Genomic DNA, 15,203 nt, shown 5'->3' with positions numbered 1-15,203 from the left:
TATCGGTGTCTGTATCGGAACAGAAAAAGATGGATCGGTACATCCCTAATATTTATATGATGTTTTTCTCTGAAATGAAGAAAACAAGAGCAGTGGAGCTTAGTGTTCCTGTTCACTTTATTGGGTTTGCACATGAGGCTGCAGAAATCACAGTCAAATAATAGCAACAAGTTGTGTGAACTCCTACACCACGTTCTAGACAAGCCGATCTACTGAGGATCTGCAGAATTTAAGACGTCCGGTCTTAAATATTGTTTAATAATAACATCACAAAAGGGCTAAGAGCACTACTGCTACTGATGTGAGTGAAGCTATTGGGGAATGTGAGCTGGCAGTATCTTAGTGTCTGGAGGTAAAGTAAGTAAATCACCAGCTCAGCGTCCATGGATCACATCCTGGGGTTAAATATCAGTGGGAACAGGAAGGTTCTGCTGTAAATAAAGGCCACAGTTGGCGTATAAAAGATGACTCGGTTGTATTCTGTGTAAAATCGCTGTTTCGGGCAGCAACTAACTTCCCAACTGTGAGCTGTATTGACTGCTGTGTCCTGGAGTGCATGATGTTGGGTAGATTAGGCGTGAAGGCCTGATTAGACTAGGTTTGTTAGCACCATTGCGTCGTGAGAGTTGCTGATTAACAGTGTCGATGTTGAACACATGTTGTGTGTCGTGCAAAGTGTGAACCCCGTTCAGGACCATGGTAGTGTCCAAATACTTTTTTTTTTTTTTTAGCATCAGTGAGTAGTAGATAAGTAGGCGTAAGCAGCTTTTAATGGTTTGGTTGTCTTTATTTTGATCCTCCTTATTCCCGAATCCTCAGATCTAGAACCTGGAACAGCCTGCTCTAATCATCTCTGTCAGACTCGCGTTGATCACGGGTGTCCTTGGCGTCACGGGGGGCTTCCTTCTCCTTCCTGGACTCCTTCACCACCTGAGCGGAGAAACAGGACGGTTCTGTTAGTGATTAGGTACAAAACATGAGTTACAAAAGTGCAAAAATAGGTTCTTAGAGCAACACCATAAGAGAACCACTTGTAGTTCCGTTAGGAGAACCATGTTTGTAGACAACCCCCTTGATTTAAAGGTTCTTCACCAATTGAAAGGTTCTTTACACTCTTCTACTGATCTGGTTCTCTTTACAGAACCCAAAATGTGGTTCTTCTATGGTATTGCTGAAAGAACCCCTTAGTGGGTGCTTCAAATTTTGTATGAAATACTTTTTAGGTTATTAATTATATATGTTTTATAGGAGTTAAAAGGATACGCAGTGTCATTAATACAAAGCACCAAATCTTACTTAAGTATCAATAGCACCCCCTAGTGGACCAGTCAGCCTGACGACTGTGAATGAGTGTTACAAGCCAGGTCCATGAAATGCTTCACATCTAAAAATACTGGCAAATACATCATTCAACCTATGGTGCAGTGCTGTAGTTACAATTACATCAATTAAATTTTATGTCATAAAGAAGAAATTGCACATGTACGACATAGTATTTTCCATATATCACACCAGATTGCTGTTGCCTAAAAGTTGCAAGAATAGGTCAACAGATGTGCCATATTGTAGTCAGTCAAGCTTAAAGGGTTAAATTCAATCCATTGACAAAAGTATTGGGACAGCTGTTCCAAGTCATTGTTTCTTCTGAGATCAAGGGGATTAAGAAGAGCTGATCCTGCTTTTGTTGGAGTAACTGTCTCTACTGTCTAGAGAAGAAGACTTTCTACTAGATTTTGGAGGAGCATTGTTGTGAGGATTTGATTGCATTAAGCAATCAGGAGCATTAGTGAGGTCAGGATGTTGGATGATGATCACCACCCCACCTCATCATCCCCAACTCATCTCCAACTCTTCCCAAAAGTACTGGATGGAGCTCCACCACCATTATTCCAGAGAACACAGTTCTTCCACTGCTCCACAGCTCCTCAATGCTGGGGGGCTTTATACCCCTCTACTAGCCCACGCCTGGCATTATTAGGCAGCATGGTGCCTAATGTTGATCTGCCTCAGACAAGACAAGCTGCATGTCATTTAGTGTCAGCGATGGGTGCAACTAAAAGTAACTGAATGTAATCATTAGAAGAGGTGTCCACAAATATTTGGACATGTAGTGTATCTGAGTTATCTGAATACGACTGACCTCTCCATCGCGGATCTCAACGGTTTTGATCACAACCTTCTTGCTCTGTCCAACGTCAGCAGGCTGGTCGAAGTCTACTGCACAACAGATGCAAGAGTCATGGTGTCAAACCAGAGCAATAACCCATCTAATCGGACTGGTGGGACTGGGATTGTAGAGATCAGGAAACATCGCAGATGACTTACCACCATTACGCATGCCCATTGATGACAGGTTCATGATCGGAACCACGATTCTGCAAGAACAAGACACACCTCAGGCACAAAGTATGACACCAGGGCATGTTTCTAGCGGAGCACTGATGGTAGCATCGTGATTACCTGCTCTCCTCTCCCTCCAGCAACTTCCTATAGGTAGCAATCTCAATGTCCAGGGCCATCTTGACGTTGAGCAGGTCCTGGTATTCCCTCAAGTGACGGGACATTTCGTCCTTCAGGTGGCGGATCTCCTCCTCCAGGCGATTGATGTTGTCCTGGTAGTTGCCGGCCTCCACGCCAAACTGGTCTTCCATGTCCCTCATCTGCCTCACCAGAGCCTCGTTCTGTAGGACACACAACGTCAGTCAAATCCTCACAGCAATGTTCTAACATCTACTGTGAAGGAACTCTCCACTAACCGTGCTCTTGAGGGCATCGATCTCACAATTGAGGCCTTGGATCTGCCTCCTGAAGTCATTGGCCTCCTGCTTGGCCTGTCTCATGGCATCCGCATTGCGCTTAGCAGAGTCCGTCAGGTCAGCAAACTGCAGGGCGAGAATACAGAAAAAAAAGTGGTTGGATAGCGTGGTGGAGAAGATCAATATCCTGAAAAGAGTATAGATTCCTGAAAAGAAAGTTCCTAAATGGTTCTCAGCTTATGCTTCTCGGAAAGATCTGATTGGAGCTTCTTTGAAGGTTCCTTAAAGGTTCTTCAACCAATCACAATCATCTCATCAGAAATGATTCTGGTAAGAACCACATTTTGAAAGGTCACTTAAGGAAGCAGGTGTGATTCTTCAGTGTGGTATTGCTCCATAGAACCTTTTTAGGCCCCTTTATTTTTAAGGGCACGTACTAATAAGCTGTAAAATTTAATTAAATATAATTACTTTGTAATTGCTATACTATGCAATACTTCTGTAAGTACATGTAAAGAATACTGTAATGGGAAAAAACAGTAATTTATGTATATTTAAATAGACTGGAAAGTAAAAGTAAATGTAATTACTATGTAATGCTAATGTAGCGGCTAATTCAAACAACACCCCTGTCCTTCCTCTGACTCCCCAGTGCCCTCCCCTTCCCCTTTCTTTCTATATAGTGTCATTAATTGTATAGAGACATCGGGATTGTTGCTTTACAAATGCTATATAGACACTATATAAATAATCAATAGGTTTTGTCATATTATTAAACGATATTTGCATAATTTCTTAATGTAAACAGAATGTAAAGTGAAAGTAAATGTAATTACCATGTAATTGCTATGCAATACTTGTGTAATCATATGTAAATAATAATGTAATGACCGTGCTGGTGCTGAATCTAAGGGTGGAGATTAATATTAATATCCCAATCAAACAACAACAGTAGCTTAATTGACCCAGGACTGTGGACGGCACCACACCCACAAACATGTGGAGTATTCAGATGTGTGTGTATTGCTCAGTAGAATCCTTTTAGGCCCATTTATTTTTAAGGGCATGTTCCAATAAGCTGTAGCAGCTCTAACAGGAAGAGTTAGGAAAAGGAAGAGATCCTATAAAGATTCCCAAAATGGCTTTGGCCTACCAGTCACTACCAGACACCCTGGAAACGAGTGCTCCTAAACAGTACCTACACAGCGTAGCTTATTGTATTGAACTGTATTGCATCGTATTGTATTGTGGACATCATGGCTAGTATTGACCCCTCACCTTGGACTTGTACCACTCCTCAGACTCCTGCATGTTCTTGGATGCAATGTTTTCATACTGGGACCTGATTTCCCTCAGGGCTGCAGTCAGGTCAGGACGAACCGTGGCCTCCACCTCCATCTTCATCTGCTGGGTCTCAACGCTCACCTGCACGTCCTGGATTTCCTGTTTGGGTAGAACGCAAGAAGACACGTTCTTCACTGTTCTTCTGTGGTTCTACCATGGAGGCCTGGTATCAGGCCTGGGGTCATTTAGTCATGTAAATATCTTGTTACTTTGCTCTGTATGAAATTGCACATCGACTTGCACAGGCATTTGAGCATTTTAAGGATGCGCTGTATGTTGTGGGAAGACAGGTTAACATGGAAATGTCTTGATTTGGTGTATTCTCTTAGTCTGAGCATCTTTGATGGTCCTTCGATTTATGAAATTGACACAGTTGATAGATTTTCTCCAGCTTACCTCATCATGCACCTTCTTCAAGAACTCGATCTCATCCATCAGGGACTCGATCTTCCTCTCCAGCTCCAAACGGGCCAGAGTGGCATCGTCAACATCCTGCAAGCAGAGAGGAACACATCACTTATCATCGCTGGAGAAAATTCAGGAATGGTGAATAGAATGTTTTGCTTTTATGTTACATTTGTAAATCAACTCTAAGCTGGAGCTGCCAAACTTGCTACTATTACATATTCATTCATCTTCAGTATTGATTAGCTTCACTCCTAGAAAGGTTCCTAAATGCTTCCCGGCTTGGCTGTAATACTGTGCAGTCGCAGTCCGATGACCACAGGGTGTCAGTATTAGACAGTACTCTACCAGTGACCAGGATCTAATGTCAAAATCAGCCTGATAAGAGGAATATTGCTCAGTTACTATTATGAACATGGTGCCAGTCAACTGAATTATTAAAAAGTGAGGAGGTTTGACTGTGACCCGTGGGTCATCATCACCTTTCGGAACAGAACCAGTTGGTTCTCAGAATCCTGCCTTTTCTGCGCCTCCTCATCCAGCCTGCAAGGAAGAAAAATCAAAATGTAAAACAGTATGTACAATATGTAATTTACACAAACTATATGGACAAAAGTATTGGGACACCTGCTCATTCATTGTTTCTTCTGATATCAAGGGTATTAAAAAGAGTTGATCCTGCTTTTGTTGGAGTAACTGTCTCTACTGTCCAGAGAAGAAGACTTTCTGCTAGATTTTTGGATGAGCATTGCTGTGAGGATTTGATTGCATTCAGTGACAAAAGCCTTAGTGAGGTCAGGATGTTGGATGATGGTGATGAACCACCCCACCTCAGGAAGAGGAAAGTCAGAGGTATTGAAAGTGAATGTAAATGTAATTACTGTGCAATACTCATGTAATTACATGTAAATAATGCTGTAATAAAAAAGAACAGCAATTTAAATAGAACATAAACTAAATGTGAATGTAATTACTGTGTAATGTGACTGTAATTGCTATGAAATACTTGTGATATTAAATGTAAAACAATTAAACAGAGATTAAATGAAATGTAAATGTAATTACTTTGTAATACTTATGTAATTGATATGCAATACTTGTGTAATTACATGTAAAGAATACTGTAATGGGAAAAAACAGTAATTTATGTATATTTAAAAAGATTGGAAAGTAAAAGTAAATGTAATTACTATGTAATGCTAATGTAGCGGCTAATTCAAACAACACCCCTGTCCTTCCACTGACTCCCCAGTGCCCTCCCCTTCCCCTTTCTTTCTATATAGTGTCATTAATTGTATAGAAACATCGGGATTGTTGCTTTACAAATGCTATATAGACACTATATAAATAAACAATAGACTTTTTTATATTATTAAACGATATTTGCATAATTTCTTAATGTAAACAGAATGTAAAGTGAAAGTAAATGTAATTACCATGTAATTGCTATGCAATACTTGTGTAATCATATGTAAATAATAATGTAATGACCGTGCTGGTGCTGAATCTAAGGGTGGAGATTAATATTAATATCCCAATCAAACAACAACAGTAGCTTAATTGACCCAGGACTGTGGACGGCACCACACCCACAAACATGTGGAGTATTCAGCCGTGTGCTGCTCTCTCCATACACTCAGAGTATTGCCTTGTCTCTGCCTTTCCTGTTGGGGGGAGGTTTCAGAGGGGCTTGATGTCAATATACATCTGGCCTTCTGTCAGGGGTCTCCACGCTATAACAAACGAGGCACCAGCTGGCACCGAGCCTGAAGATCAATTAGCTAATGTGCTGGGCTGTAAAAGGATTTGGGTGGAGGTAGAAAGCGGGGGTCGTGCAGTTCCCTCAGCAAACTCAGTAAATTAGCATTCTGTGGAGGTCACACATGTGACCCGGGTTTAAAGTGAATTTAGCAATTTAATCATGCTGTATTATATTAAGCTGCAGCCCTGATAACGTAACGTCTGTCCTGACCACACCTTAAAGGCCCGCTGCACGGAATACGGCTCTCAGCCACAACATTAAAACCACTGACAGATGGATTACTGTGAATAATCACACTGATGATCCTGTTCCATTATCTCCTGTCAGGGGGTGGATCTATTAGGCAGCAGGTCAACAGGTCAGTTCTTGGAGGTGATGAAGATGGAGGAAAAATGGACAAGCGTAAGAATCTGAGACACTTTGGCAAGAACCAAACTGTGATGTTCTAGACAATGACTGGGTCAGAACATCTCCAGAACATCAGCAAGCAGGGTCAAGGGTACCCAAGGCTTATTGATGCTCATAGAGGTCCCACCTCACAGCTTACAGGACAATCTGAAGAGACCACTGCTTCAAAGGGTCAGAGCTGTTTCGGTGGTATATGATGGGGAGCTACATAGTATGAGCAGGTGGTTTTAATGTTATGGAAGGTTTTATCTGCATTGAAGCTAAATGTGCTTTAGGGTATTTTAGCTCGGCCTTTAGAGTCGTCCTAACATATCAAAGATGGAAACAGGGTGTGGCCTGTGTGTGACTACTGTGAGTGTGTGTGTGTGTGTGTGTGTGAGACAGAGAGAGAGAGTGTGTGTGAGTGAGCTCAGCTCTTATTCAATTCCTGTTGCAGGAATTCTGCATTCCTTAATAAGGAACCTGGCACCAGCCCACAGGCCCAGGACATCCAACACCTATAATGGACCCGCATTGATTTTTCCTAATCCTCTCGGTTCCCTCAGTGCCTCCATCATCCTTTCAGTCTCCACACCCTCATCGACCCCCAGCCTCCACCCCACCCCACCCCTACGCCCTGTTCCCCCCTTTTAAGGAGATAATGCACTTAAAGTGGAACATCCGAGAAGATCAGAGCTGCAATAATGAGGGTCCCTCCGGAAACCAGAGGAAGGCACCAGTGTTTCCATGTAAATCTGCTGATTCATGGGGATGATTTAATTAGATATTATTAAAATTTATGCATAAACAATAACTACTCTTTGGCACACTCTTTTTGGTGTGACCTAGAACCACTTCTTAAAAAGTTCCATAAACACTCATGTAGGCTCTTAAAATACGACCTGCTTTAACAATTCTTTAGCAAAAGCTATAGTTCTACATAGAACCTTAAACACTCAAAGAACCAATCGAAGGCCTAAATGGTTCTCCGTCTGGTTAAAGGGTTAAAAAGCTATTGTACAAGGTTCTTTAAAGAAGGCCTATAGGATATATAAGTGTTTCTATAAAGCATCAAAAACGGTGCTTAAAGAACCTTTTCTGTTGAGTGTGGGCGGAGAACCACTACGCATTAACAACAGGGTTCTATATTGCACCAAATAGAGAGAATTCAGAGAACTCATTTTTTTCAGGGCTACGACTGCTTTTGCTTAAAGTGCAGACAAAGAACAAATTTGTGGATTGAAAATAGTTCTACCACCGAAAATAAGTTAAAGAACCTGTGTTTAGAACCATGGAGAACCCTTTTTTTGCTTTGAGAGCTGGTAAATTACCAGTTATGCACTAACAATGGTTCTATGTAGCACCAAAAGGTTCAAAAAATCTATAGAACCCTTTTTTTATTAAAGAGGAAAGGAATCACAGTCGAGTCAGTGCGAGCTCACAGACTCACGCCCTGTAGAATAAAAAGGGGTTCTTTAAGGGTTCTGTTTAGAGACATGACAACTCAAAGAATCCTCTGAATGCGGTCTGAAAGAGGTCAGGCAAAGAAGCACTAATGCATTAAAAAGGTTCTACAGGGTTCCACAGTCATCAGAGAGTCAGAGAATTGCTGTAATCAGTACCAAACAGAACCGGCTCTTCCATTGCCCCTCCTTATTTGATCGGGGTGCTGTTGTGTCTCAGTTGATGTTTGATGTTTGTTTGTTTATTTAATGAAATATTACATTAATAAAGCTTTAATCTCCTAATCTAAAGATTCTCATGCAGCAGAGTGAATTTATTTATGAGGAAATGATGACGCGGTACATTCGGCGTGAGGCTGCGTTCAGTGATTCAGCAGAAAGTCTGAAGTGATCGGGGGTGGTCTGCGTTGAAGCACACGGTGGTCTTCTGGCTTCAGGGAGGCCTCAGTGTGAACAGTGGGAGCGCTCCTAACCTGCAGGATGATGAAGCAGGTCCACGCTGCAGCTGCTGTGCTGCTTTGTCTCTGTGTGTCCTTCCTCCCAGTGCCACACCCACCACCCCATCCACAGGCTTCTGCCAGAGCCCAGTTGATTATGCCTTTGGGAACTATGGGCTGCACCCATATGTGTGTGTGTGTGTGTGTGTTAAGTAGGGGGTGGGGAGATCAGGGAGGGGGTCTGGCTGGAGCTGAGCAGGTCAGAAAAAAAATCTATCTGAAGCATCCAGTATTGCCATCACCACACCCTGTCTCACTGACTACTGGGCTGCTGGGGTGCTGGGCTGCTGGGCTGCTGGGCTTCGGGCTGCTGGGCTTCGGGGCTTCTGGACCCGCTCCAGCACCGACACAGCCTTTCTCGTTCACATTGTTGTCACTGTCATGTCAAAGAGCTGCTCTTTATGCTGGGTGTGAACATCTCATGATGACTGAAACAGAAGCTACCATAGCACCGTTTTCCTGACACAGAGGAACCGCCTTGTTTATTTGTTTACTTTGCATTCGTTAAGCCCTAAACTGTCTAACTGAGACTGGATTGGCTCATTTTTTTAATCTGCTGCATATTTTTAACTCACCTTAGACTCCTTACTTTCTTGTAAGATCATAGAAGACCATAGCAGACTGCAGAAGATATACAGAATTTTATGTATATCTGCCAAAACAGACACGTCGACATTCTGACGTATATTAAACCCTCCCGGAAAGGTTCTGTAGGTCGTTAAAATCAACCTACAGTTGGTTTATTTACTGTCGTTCAGCTTAATATTCAAGTATTAATTGTAAATCTTTTGATTCAGTAACTTCCATGATGCTCAAATCATGACCTAAAGACGGCGAATCAGCTGCATGGTTGGGTATTTTTGGAAAAAGCTCAGAAACAACGTCTGTAAATTATCGTTAGAATTTCGGTGGCTGAATGGAAACTGTGGTGAGATCTGAGGCTGATCACTGTGAGGTCAGAGATTCACGCCCTTAATAAAAGAGGGTTCTTCAAGGCTTCTGTTTAGAGCCATAACAACCTCCAAGCTTCTATGTGGTTCTAAAATAGGGTTCCTCTACTCCTACCGATAGTTCTTCTGTAAAGAACAAGCTGCAAGGAACCCTTCCTTGAAACCTCTAGAAGAAAGACCTTCACCCTGAAGAACCTGGTTAAATGGTTGTGCACCCTCCAATGATTCTTCATAAAAGCCCTCGGTCAAAGAACCCTGTTTCGGGACCATACAGAACAGAACCCGCTGTGCCACAAGGGTGGCAACACGTCTTGATCCCAGTACCCCAATAAAGAGACCCGACTTGTACCCACCTCTGCTTGAGCAGGGCCAGATCTTCAGCCAAGTTGTCCCGCTCCACCTGGAACTGGTCCCGCTCCTTCCCGACCTGCTCCATCTGCCTGCGCAGCTCCCTCATCTCCTGCTGGCACAGTTCGCTGGCCCGGTTGGACTGGCCCTGCTGCTGCTTGCCCCTGAACTGGTTGAGCTCCAGCTGGAGGCCGGCATTCTGCTGCTCCAGGTAGCGCACCTTCTCGATGAAGCTGGCGAAGCGGTCGTTCAGCTCCTGCAGCTCCTGCTTCTCATTGCTGCGTGTGGTCAGGAACTCCTGGTTGATGGCCTCGGACAGAGAGAAGTCCACCTTGTCGTAGGACAGGCGGGGGGCAGAGGCTGGGGTGCCCGAGCGGACCCGGTAGCCCATCGAACGAGTGGACACGGAGGGAGGCGTCGAGCTGAGGTAGCGGCCTCCGGACGCGGGCAGACGGGACGGGAGAGGGGTGTAGGCCGCGTAGGATGTAGGTGCACCGAAGGTGCGGCGGTAGGAGGTGCGGACGGTGGAGTGGCTCATGGTTGGACGTCTCGAGCAGGCTTAGCTTCTTCTCCTTGTCTGAGTTCCTTACTTTTCTCTGGAGCTTTTGGAGGCAGTGGTCAGAGCTGGAGCAACAGGACATCCAAGTAAGGCATACGAGGGCTTTTATACCCTCAAGCTGACCATTTCTCCTCCCACCCTCGTCCACAGACCTCCGAGATCGTCTCACCGTCCATCCATCATTCTTCAACGAGGGCCTTGGCCACGCCCTCCGGACTGCCTCCTCCTCCTCCTGTTACATCTTTCTCTTTAATGTCCTCTCATCCTCACCCTCTCTCTTTCTCTCCTTCTGTTCTCCTCCGTCGACCCCCACCCCCGCCCCTTCCCAGCTGTGCCCCTCCCTTCTGTCCTGCGCCGCTGGCAGGCGTCCCAAACAGTCTCCTTCATTAAGACATTGTATCTAAATACACGTCCCCACCCTTTTGTCTCTTTCTCAGGCTTTATTCTACGGTTCCTCTGACTGCGACATCACCTCAGGTGCATCTGAAACCATCCAGCCTGACGATATTTTCCTTGCAGAACCGAACAAGTGAGAACGTTATGCTTTGCACCAGTTTCTACAACATCAGAAGGATGGAACCACCTCGTTCTCCTCTCCTTCCCCTTTTTACGGTATTGACGTTCGGGTGGAGCAGACACAGGATGAGGTATGACTCTGCAATTTTACTCCAGCACCAGATTGGAGGGCGCCATATCAAATATCCATCCTAATCTTATTTTTGTCGCAAAGGATGACGTTCCCCACCCCAGACAGCCCACCCGAGAAAGCGCTGAAATCCGAGAAACCCATCTAGCAACATGGACTGCAAGATGACCACCAGGTCACTGATTTGAGGGGCACACGTTCTACACTCGAAGCTAACAGAGTGCTATACAGTACTGAAAAAACAAGGTTCTTGGGTTCTAACAGTAGAGGAACCCTTTATAGAACCATGTTGAAAGACAGACAGGAACCCTTTAAACACTGAGCTGGTTTGGAGATGAGTCGTCATGGTTCACTATGAAACCCCTGAAGTCCACTTTATCTTTGTCCCGTAGAACTGTTTTTGTTACTGGGGCTTTTTAGGCTGATATATGTAAATGAGCTCTGTTCTGATTGGCTCCTTATAACATTAGTGTGACTGGTTTTAAAGGACTGTAGGCTGAAAAGGTGGAAGTACGGAAATGAGCTTGTTTTGGTGACTTTAATTTAATTATGCCATTCCAATTCAGTTGTTTATGGAACAGACCATAGCAACCACCTAGCAACCATTAAGCAACACCACAGCAACCACCCAAAATCAACATAGTAAGCACCTAGCCAACACCATTCCATGCACCTGACAACATTATAGCAACCACATACCACAACACCCAGCAACCACCTTACAACTCTTGAGCAACTTCCTGGGACACCATAGCAACTGCCTGAGATACCATAGTAACTGCCCAGCATCCACCTATCAACACCCTATCAACCATCTAGCAACATCATAGCAACCACTTAGCAACACTATATCAACCTCTTGGCCACACCATAGCAACCACTTGGACTACTATAGCAACCACCTAGCAACACCATAGCAACCACCTTACAACTATCTAGCAACACCATAGCAACTACTTAAAATACCATAGCAACTGCCAAGGAACCACCTAGCAACATCCTAGCAACCACTAAGCAACTCCATAGCAACCACCTAGCAACACCATAGCAACACCATGGCAACCACCTTACAGTTATATAGCAACTACCTAAAACACAATAGCAACTGCCAAGAGACCACAAAGCAACACCTTGGCAAACACCTTGCAATTATTTAGCAATCCTATTGCAACTACCTAAACTACCATAGCAACTAGAATACCAAAAAAATATATATTAACTGTCAAGGAATCACTTAGCAACACCCGAGCAACCACTAAGGAAAACCATTGCAACCCCCTAACAACACTATAACATCACCTAGCAACACTATAGCAACCTCTTAGCAACTCTATAGCAACCACCTTGCAACACCACACCTAAAATTTCCATGTGGATTCATCTGACAGTAACATCAAAAATTTTAAACCCCACCCTTTCACCCCACCCTTCACCCAGACCCCCCCCCCACCCTGACACCCTGTGTCACTGCTTCCATAAAATGAGGGAAATGAGTTTGTTTGTAAAGGGTTAATAAACCTTTAACCTCCATGATAAACATTCTGCCTCACACTGTAACGGCTTCAGGCCGAGCGGTTCTCCGTGCAGGGGATGAACTGACTGACCTGCAAGTACAGCAAATACACCAGCGTCTGTTACAGAACAATCAAACCTCCGCTTAATGCTGACACACTGCTGACCATGCACATTTCTGCAGGACCAGCTCTCTCTCTCTCCCTCTCTCTCTCTCTCTCTCTCTCCATCCATTTCCTGTCTTTCATTCCCTTGTGTTTTTATACACCGGGCACTTTATTAGGAACACTATACTAATACTGGGCAGGGCCTCCTGCTCTCAAAACAGCCTCAGTTCTTTGTGTTAGGATTCCACAAGCATGCAGTCTGAGAGACGTCTGCTTTGTGACATGGTGCATCCTCTTGCTGGAAGTAGCCGTTAGACGTTAGTTAGAAGAAACAGTCTGTGGCGTTCAAGTGATGACTGATTGATCAACTCCATAAAGTGTGCCAAGAAAACCTTCCCACACTCTTACACGACCACCACCAGCTCAGACTGTTCACACAAGGCAGGTTGAGTCATTGGATTCAAACTGTTGTGCCAAAATCTGACCCTACCATCTGAGTGCTGATCCTCAGCAGAAATCAAGATCCATCAGGCCAGGCTACGTTCCTCTAGTCTTCAGCTGTCCAGTGTTGGAGAGCTTGTGCCGAGCCACTGCAGCCTTCTGGTGTTGGCTGACAGTAGTCGAACCCAATGTGGTTGGAAACCCTCCTCCAAGGACGCTGTATATTCATTAACTACCTAGCAACTTCCTGAGACACTATAGCAACCACTTCACAACTACATTGCAACACCATAGCAACTGTCTGAGATCCCATAGTAACTGCCCAGCATCCACTTAGCAACAATTCTAATGGCTGATGTTTACGTTACCCGTCAAGTTGGTAAACAATAAAGGCTCTAATAAGGACGCTGTATATACCTGTAACTACCTAGCAACGTCCTGGGACACTATAGCAACCACTTAGCAACACCATAGCAACCACTTCATAACTACATAGCAACACCATAGCAACTGCCTGAGATCCCATAGTAACTGCCCAGCATCTATCTAGCAACACCCTAGCAACATCCTAGCAACCACTTAGCAACAATTCTGACGGTTGATGTGAACATTACACATCAAGCCGGTAATCAATAAAGGTTCTAATAAGGATGCTGAATACTCGCTAACTACCTAGCAACTTCCTGGGACTCTATAGCAACCATTTCACAACTACATTGCAACACCAGAGCAACTATCTGAGATCCCATAGTAACTGCCCAGCATCCACCTAGCAACATCCTAGCAACCACTTAGCAACCATTCTGATGGTTGATGTGGACATTACCCGTCAAGCTGGTAAACAATAAAGGCTCTAATAAGGACGCTGTATACTTGCTAACTACCTAGCGACTTCCTGGGACACTATAGCAACCACTTAGCAACACCGTAGCAACCACTTCATAACTACATAGAAACACCATAGCAACTACCTGAGATCCCATAGTAACTGTTCAGCATCCACCTAGCAACACCCTAGCAACATTCAGCAACCACTTAGCAACAATTCTGATGGTTGATGTGGACGTTACCCGTCAAGCTGGTAAACAATAAAGGCTCTAATAAGGACGCTGTATACTCGCTAGCTTCTTCTCCTTACTGTCGGCCTTCTGCTCTAACCTACTGTTGGTCCTTCCTGCTATTCTCCTGTTGTTTCTGGTTCTGCTATATTCCTGTGTCTCAGTTTCACTTCAGCTTGCCTCACTGCACTGGTCCAGCCTCGGACCACGTCATGCTGCTAGGCGTAATTAATTTCCTGTGGTGGGCCTTGTGCGGTAACCTAATCAACCTGCTGTACTGAGAATTAGTTTCTTCTCCACCATCAGTCTTCCTTTCTGCTGCTTCCCGGGGACTGGTCCTCACCAGCGGCAGCTCCTCCAAGCTCTTCTCCAATAGATCTCCATATGGCTGTAGATCAGGTTTCGCCTCCTTCAGTGTTTTATGCTGAAATACAACAAACAACCCTCATTTACAACCAGTACTGGTCTTAAAATGACCTGGAGGACAATAACTACAGTCACACTGCAAGAAATGATAGCTCAGCAAGATGAATGCTTGTATATGATGTTTAAATATCTACTATCTTGTTATTCTGTAATTATTATACAAATATTATAAGATTTATTAACACATTTATTCTTAATGAACGTATTTTTCTAAATACATAAATTGGTTTGTTTGTTTGTTGTCCGAGCTCTCCCTGCCAAGCAAAATAATCTGCCAGTGGAATCGAGACACTTTCAGCAGATATAAAGACCTCAAAATAGACTAAAAATACACTGAATGTCAAAAGTTTGTGGACACCCTTTCTAATGAATGCATTCAACTACTTTAATTTGCACTCACTGCCGATACAGATGTGCAAATGCACACACACAGCTTGTCTAGTCCCTGTAGAGAAGAAGTACTGCCAATAGAATAGGACTCAGATAAACACCATGACCCTATTGGCACCATGCTGCCTAATGCTAGGCGTGGGCTAGAGGGG

The 15,203-nt window shown here is 44.1% G+C and overlaps 1 protein-coding gene across 2 annotated transcripts; it reads right to left on the bottom strand.

The window, feature by feature from the left end:
- Positions 1–110: 110 nt before the first annotated feature.
- On the bottom strand, positions 111–10,639 carry prph (peripherin). Of its 2 annotated transcripts, none has more exons than XM_072665912.1 (9): positions 9,918–10,639; positions 4,988–5,048; positions 4,497–4,592; positions 4,035–4,199; positions 2,757–2,882; positions 2,461–2,681; positions 2,326–2,375; positions 2,141–2,217; positions 111–930 (listed from the first exon to the last, which is right to left on the bottom strand). In XM_072665912.1, exons 1-9 carry the CDS (start codon positions 10,448–10,450, stop codon positions 844–846), a joined length of 1,416 nt encoding a protein of 471 aa, XP_072522013.1. In that variant the 5' UTR covers positions 10,451–10,639; the 3' UTR covers positions 111–843. The 2 variants fall into 2 exon arrangements, with proteins under 2 accessions (XP_072522013.1, XP_072522014.1); XM_072665913.1 differs by having other exon boundaries at positions 2,141–2,214.
- Positions 10,640–15,203: the final 4,564 nt, after the last annotated feature.

This window comes from Salminus brasiliensis, chromosome 21 (genome assembly GCF_030463535.1).
Source record: "Salminus brasiliensis chromosome 21, fSalBra1.hap2, whole genome shotgun sequence".
NCBI lineage: Eukaryota > Metazoa > Chordata > Actinopteri > Characiformes > Bryconidae > Salminus > Salminus brasiliensis.
This window is presented reverse-complemented; position numbering and strand designations above follow the sequence as displayed.

What these genes read in the sequence shown, in the direction of transcription:
- prph (XM_072665912.1), bottom strand. Translation starts at nt 10,450, where the DNA reads ATGAGCCACTCCACCGTCCGCACCTCCTACCGCCGCACCTTCGGTGCA. An exon ending in TCGATGCCCTCAAGAGCACG is followed by an intron (nt 2,682 to 2,756) that starts GTTAGTGGAGAG and finishes TGTGTCCTACAG; the next exon opens with AACGAGGCTCTGGTGAGGCA. An exon ending in CTGGAGGGAGAGGAGAGCAG is followed by an intron (nt 2,376 to 2,460) that starts GTAATCACGATG and finishes TTGTTCTTGCAG; the next exon opens with AATCGTGGTTCCGATCATGA.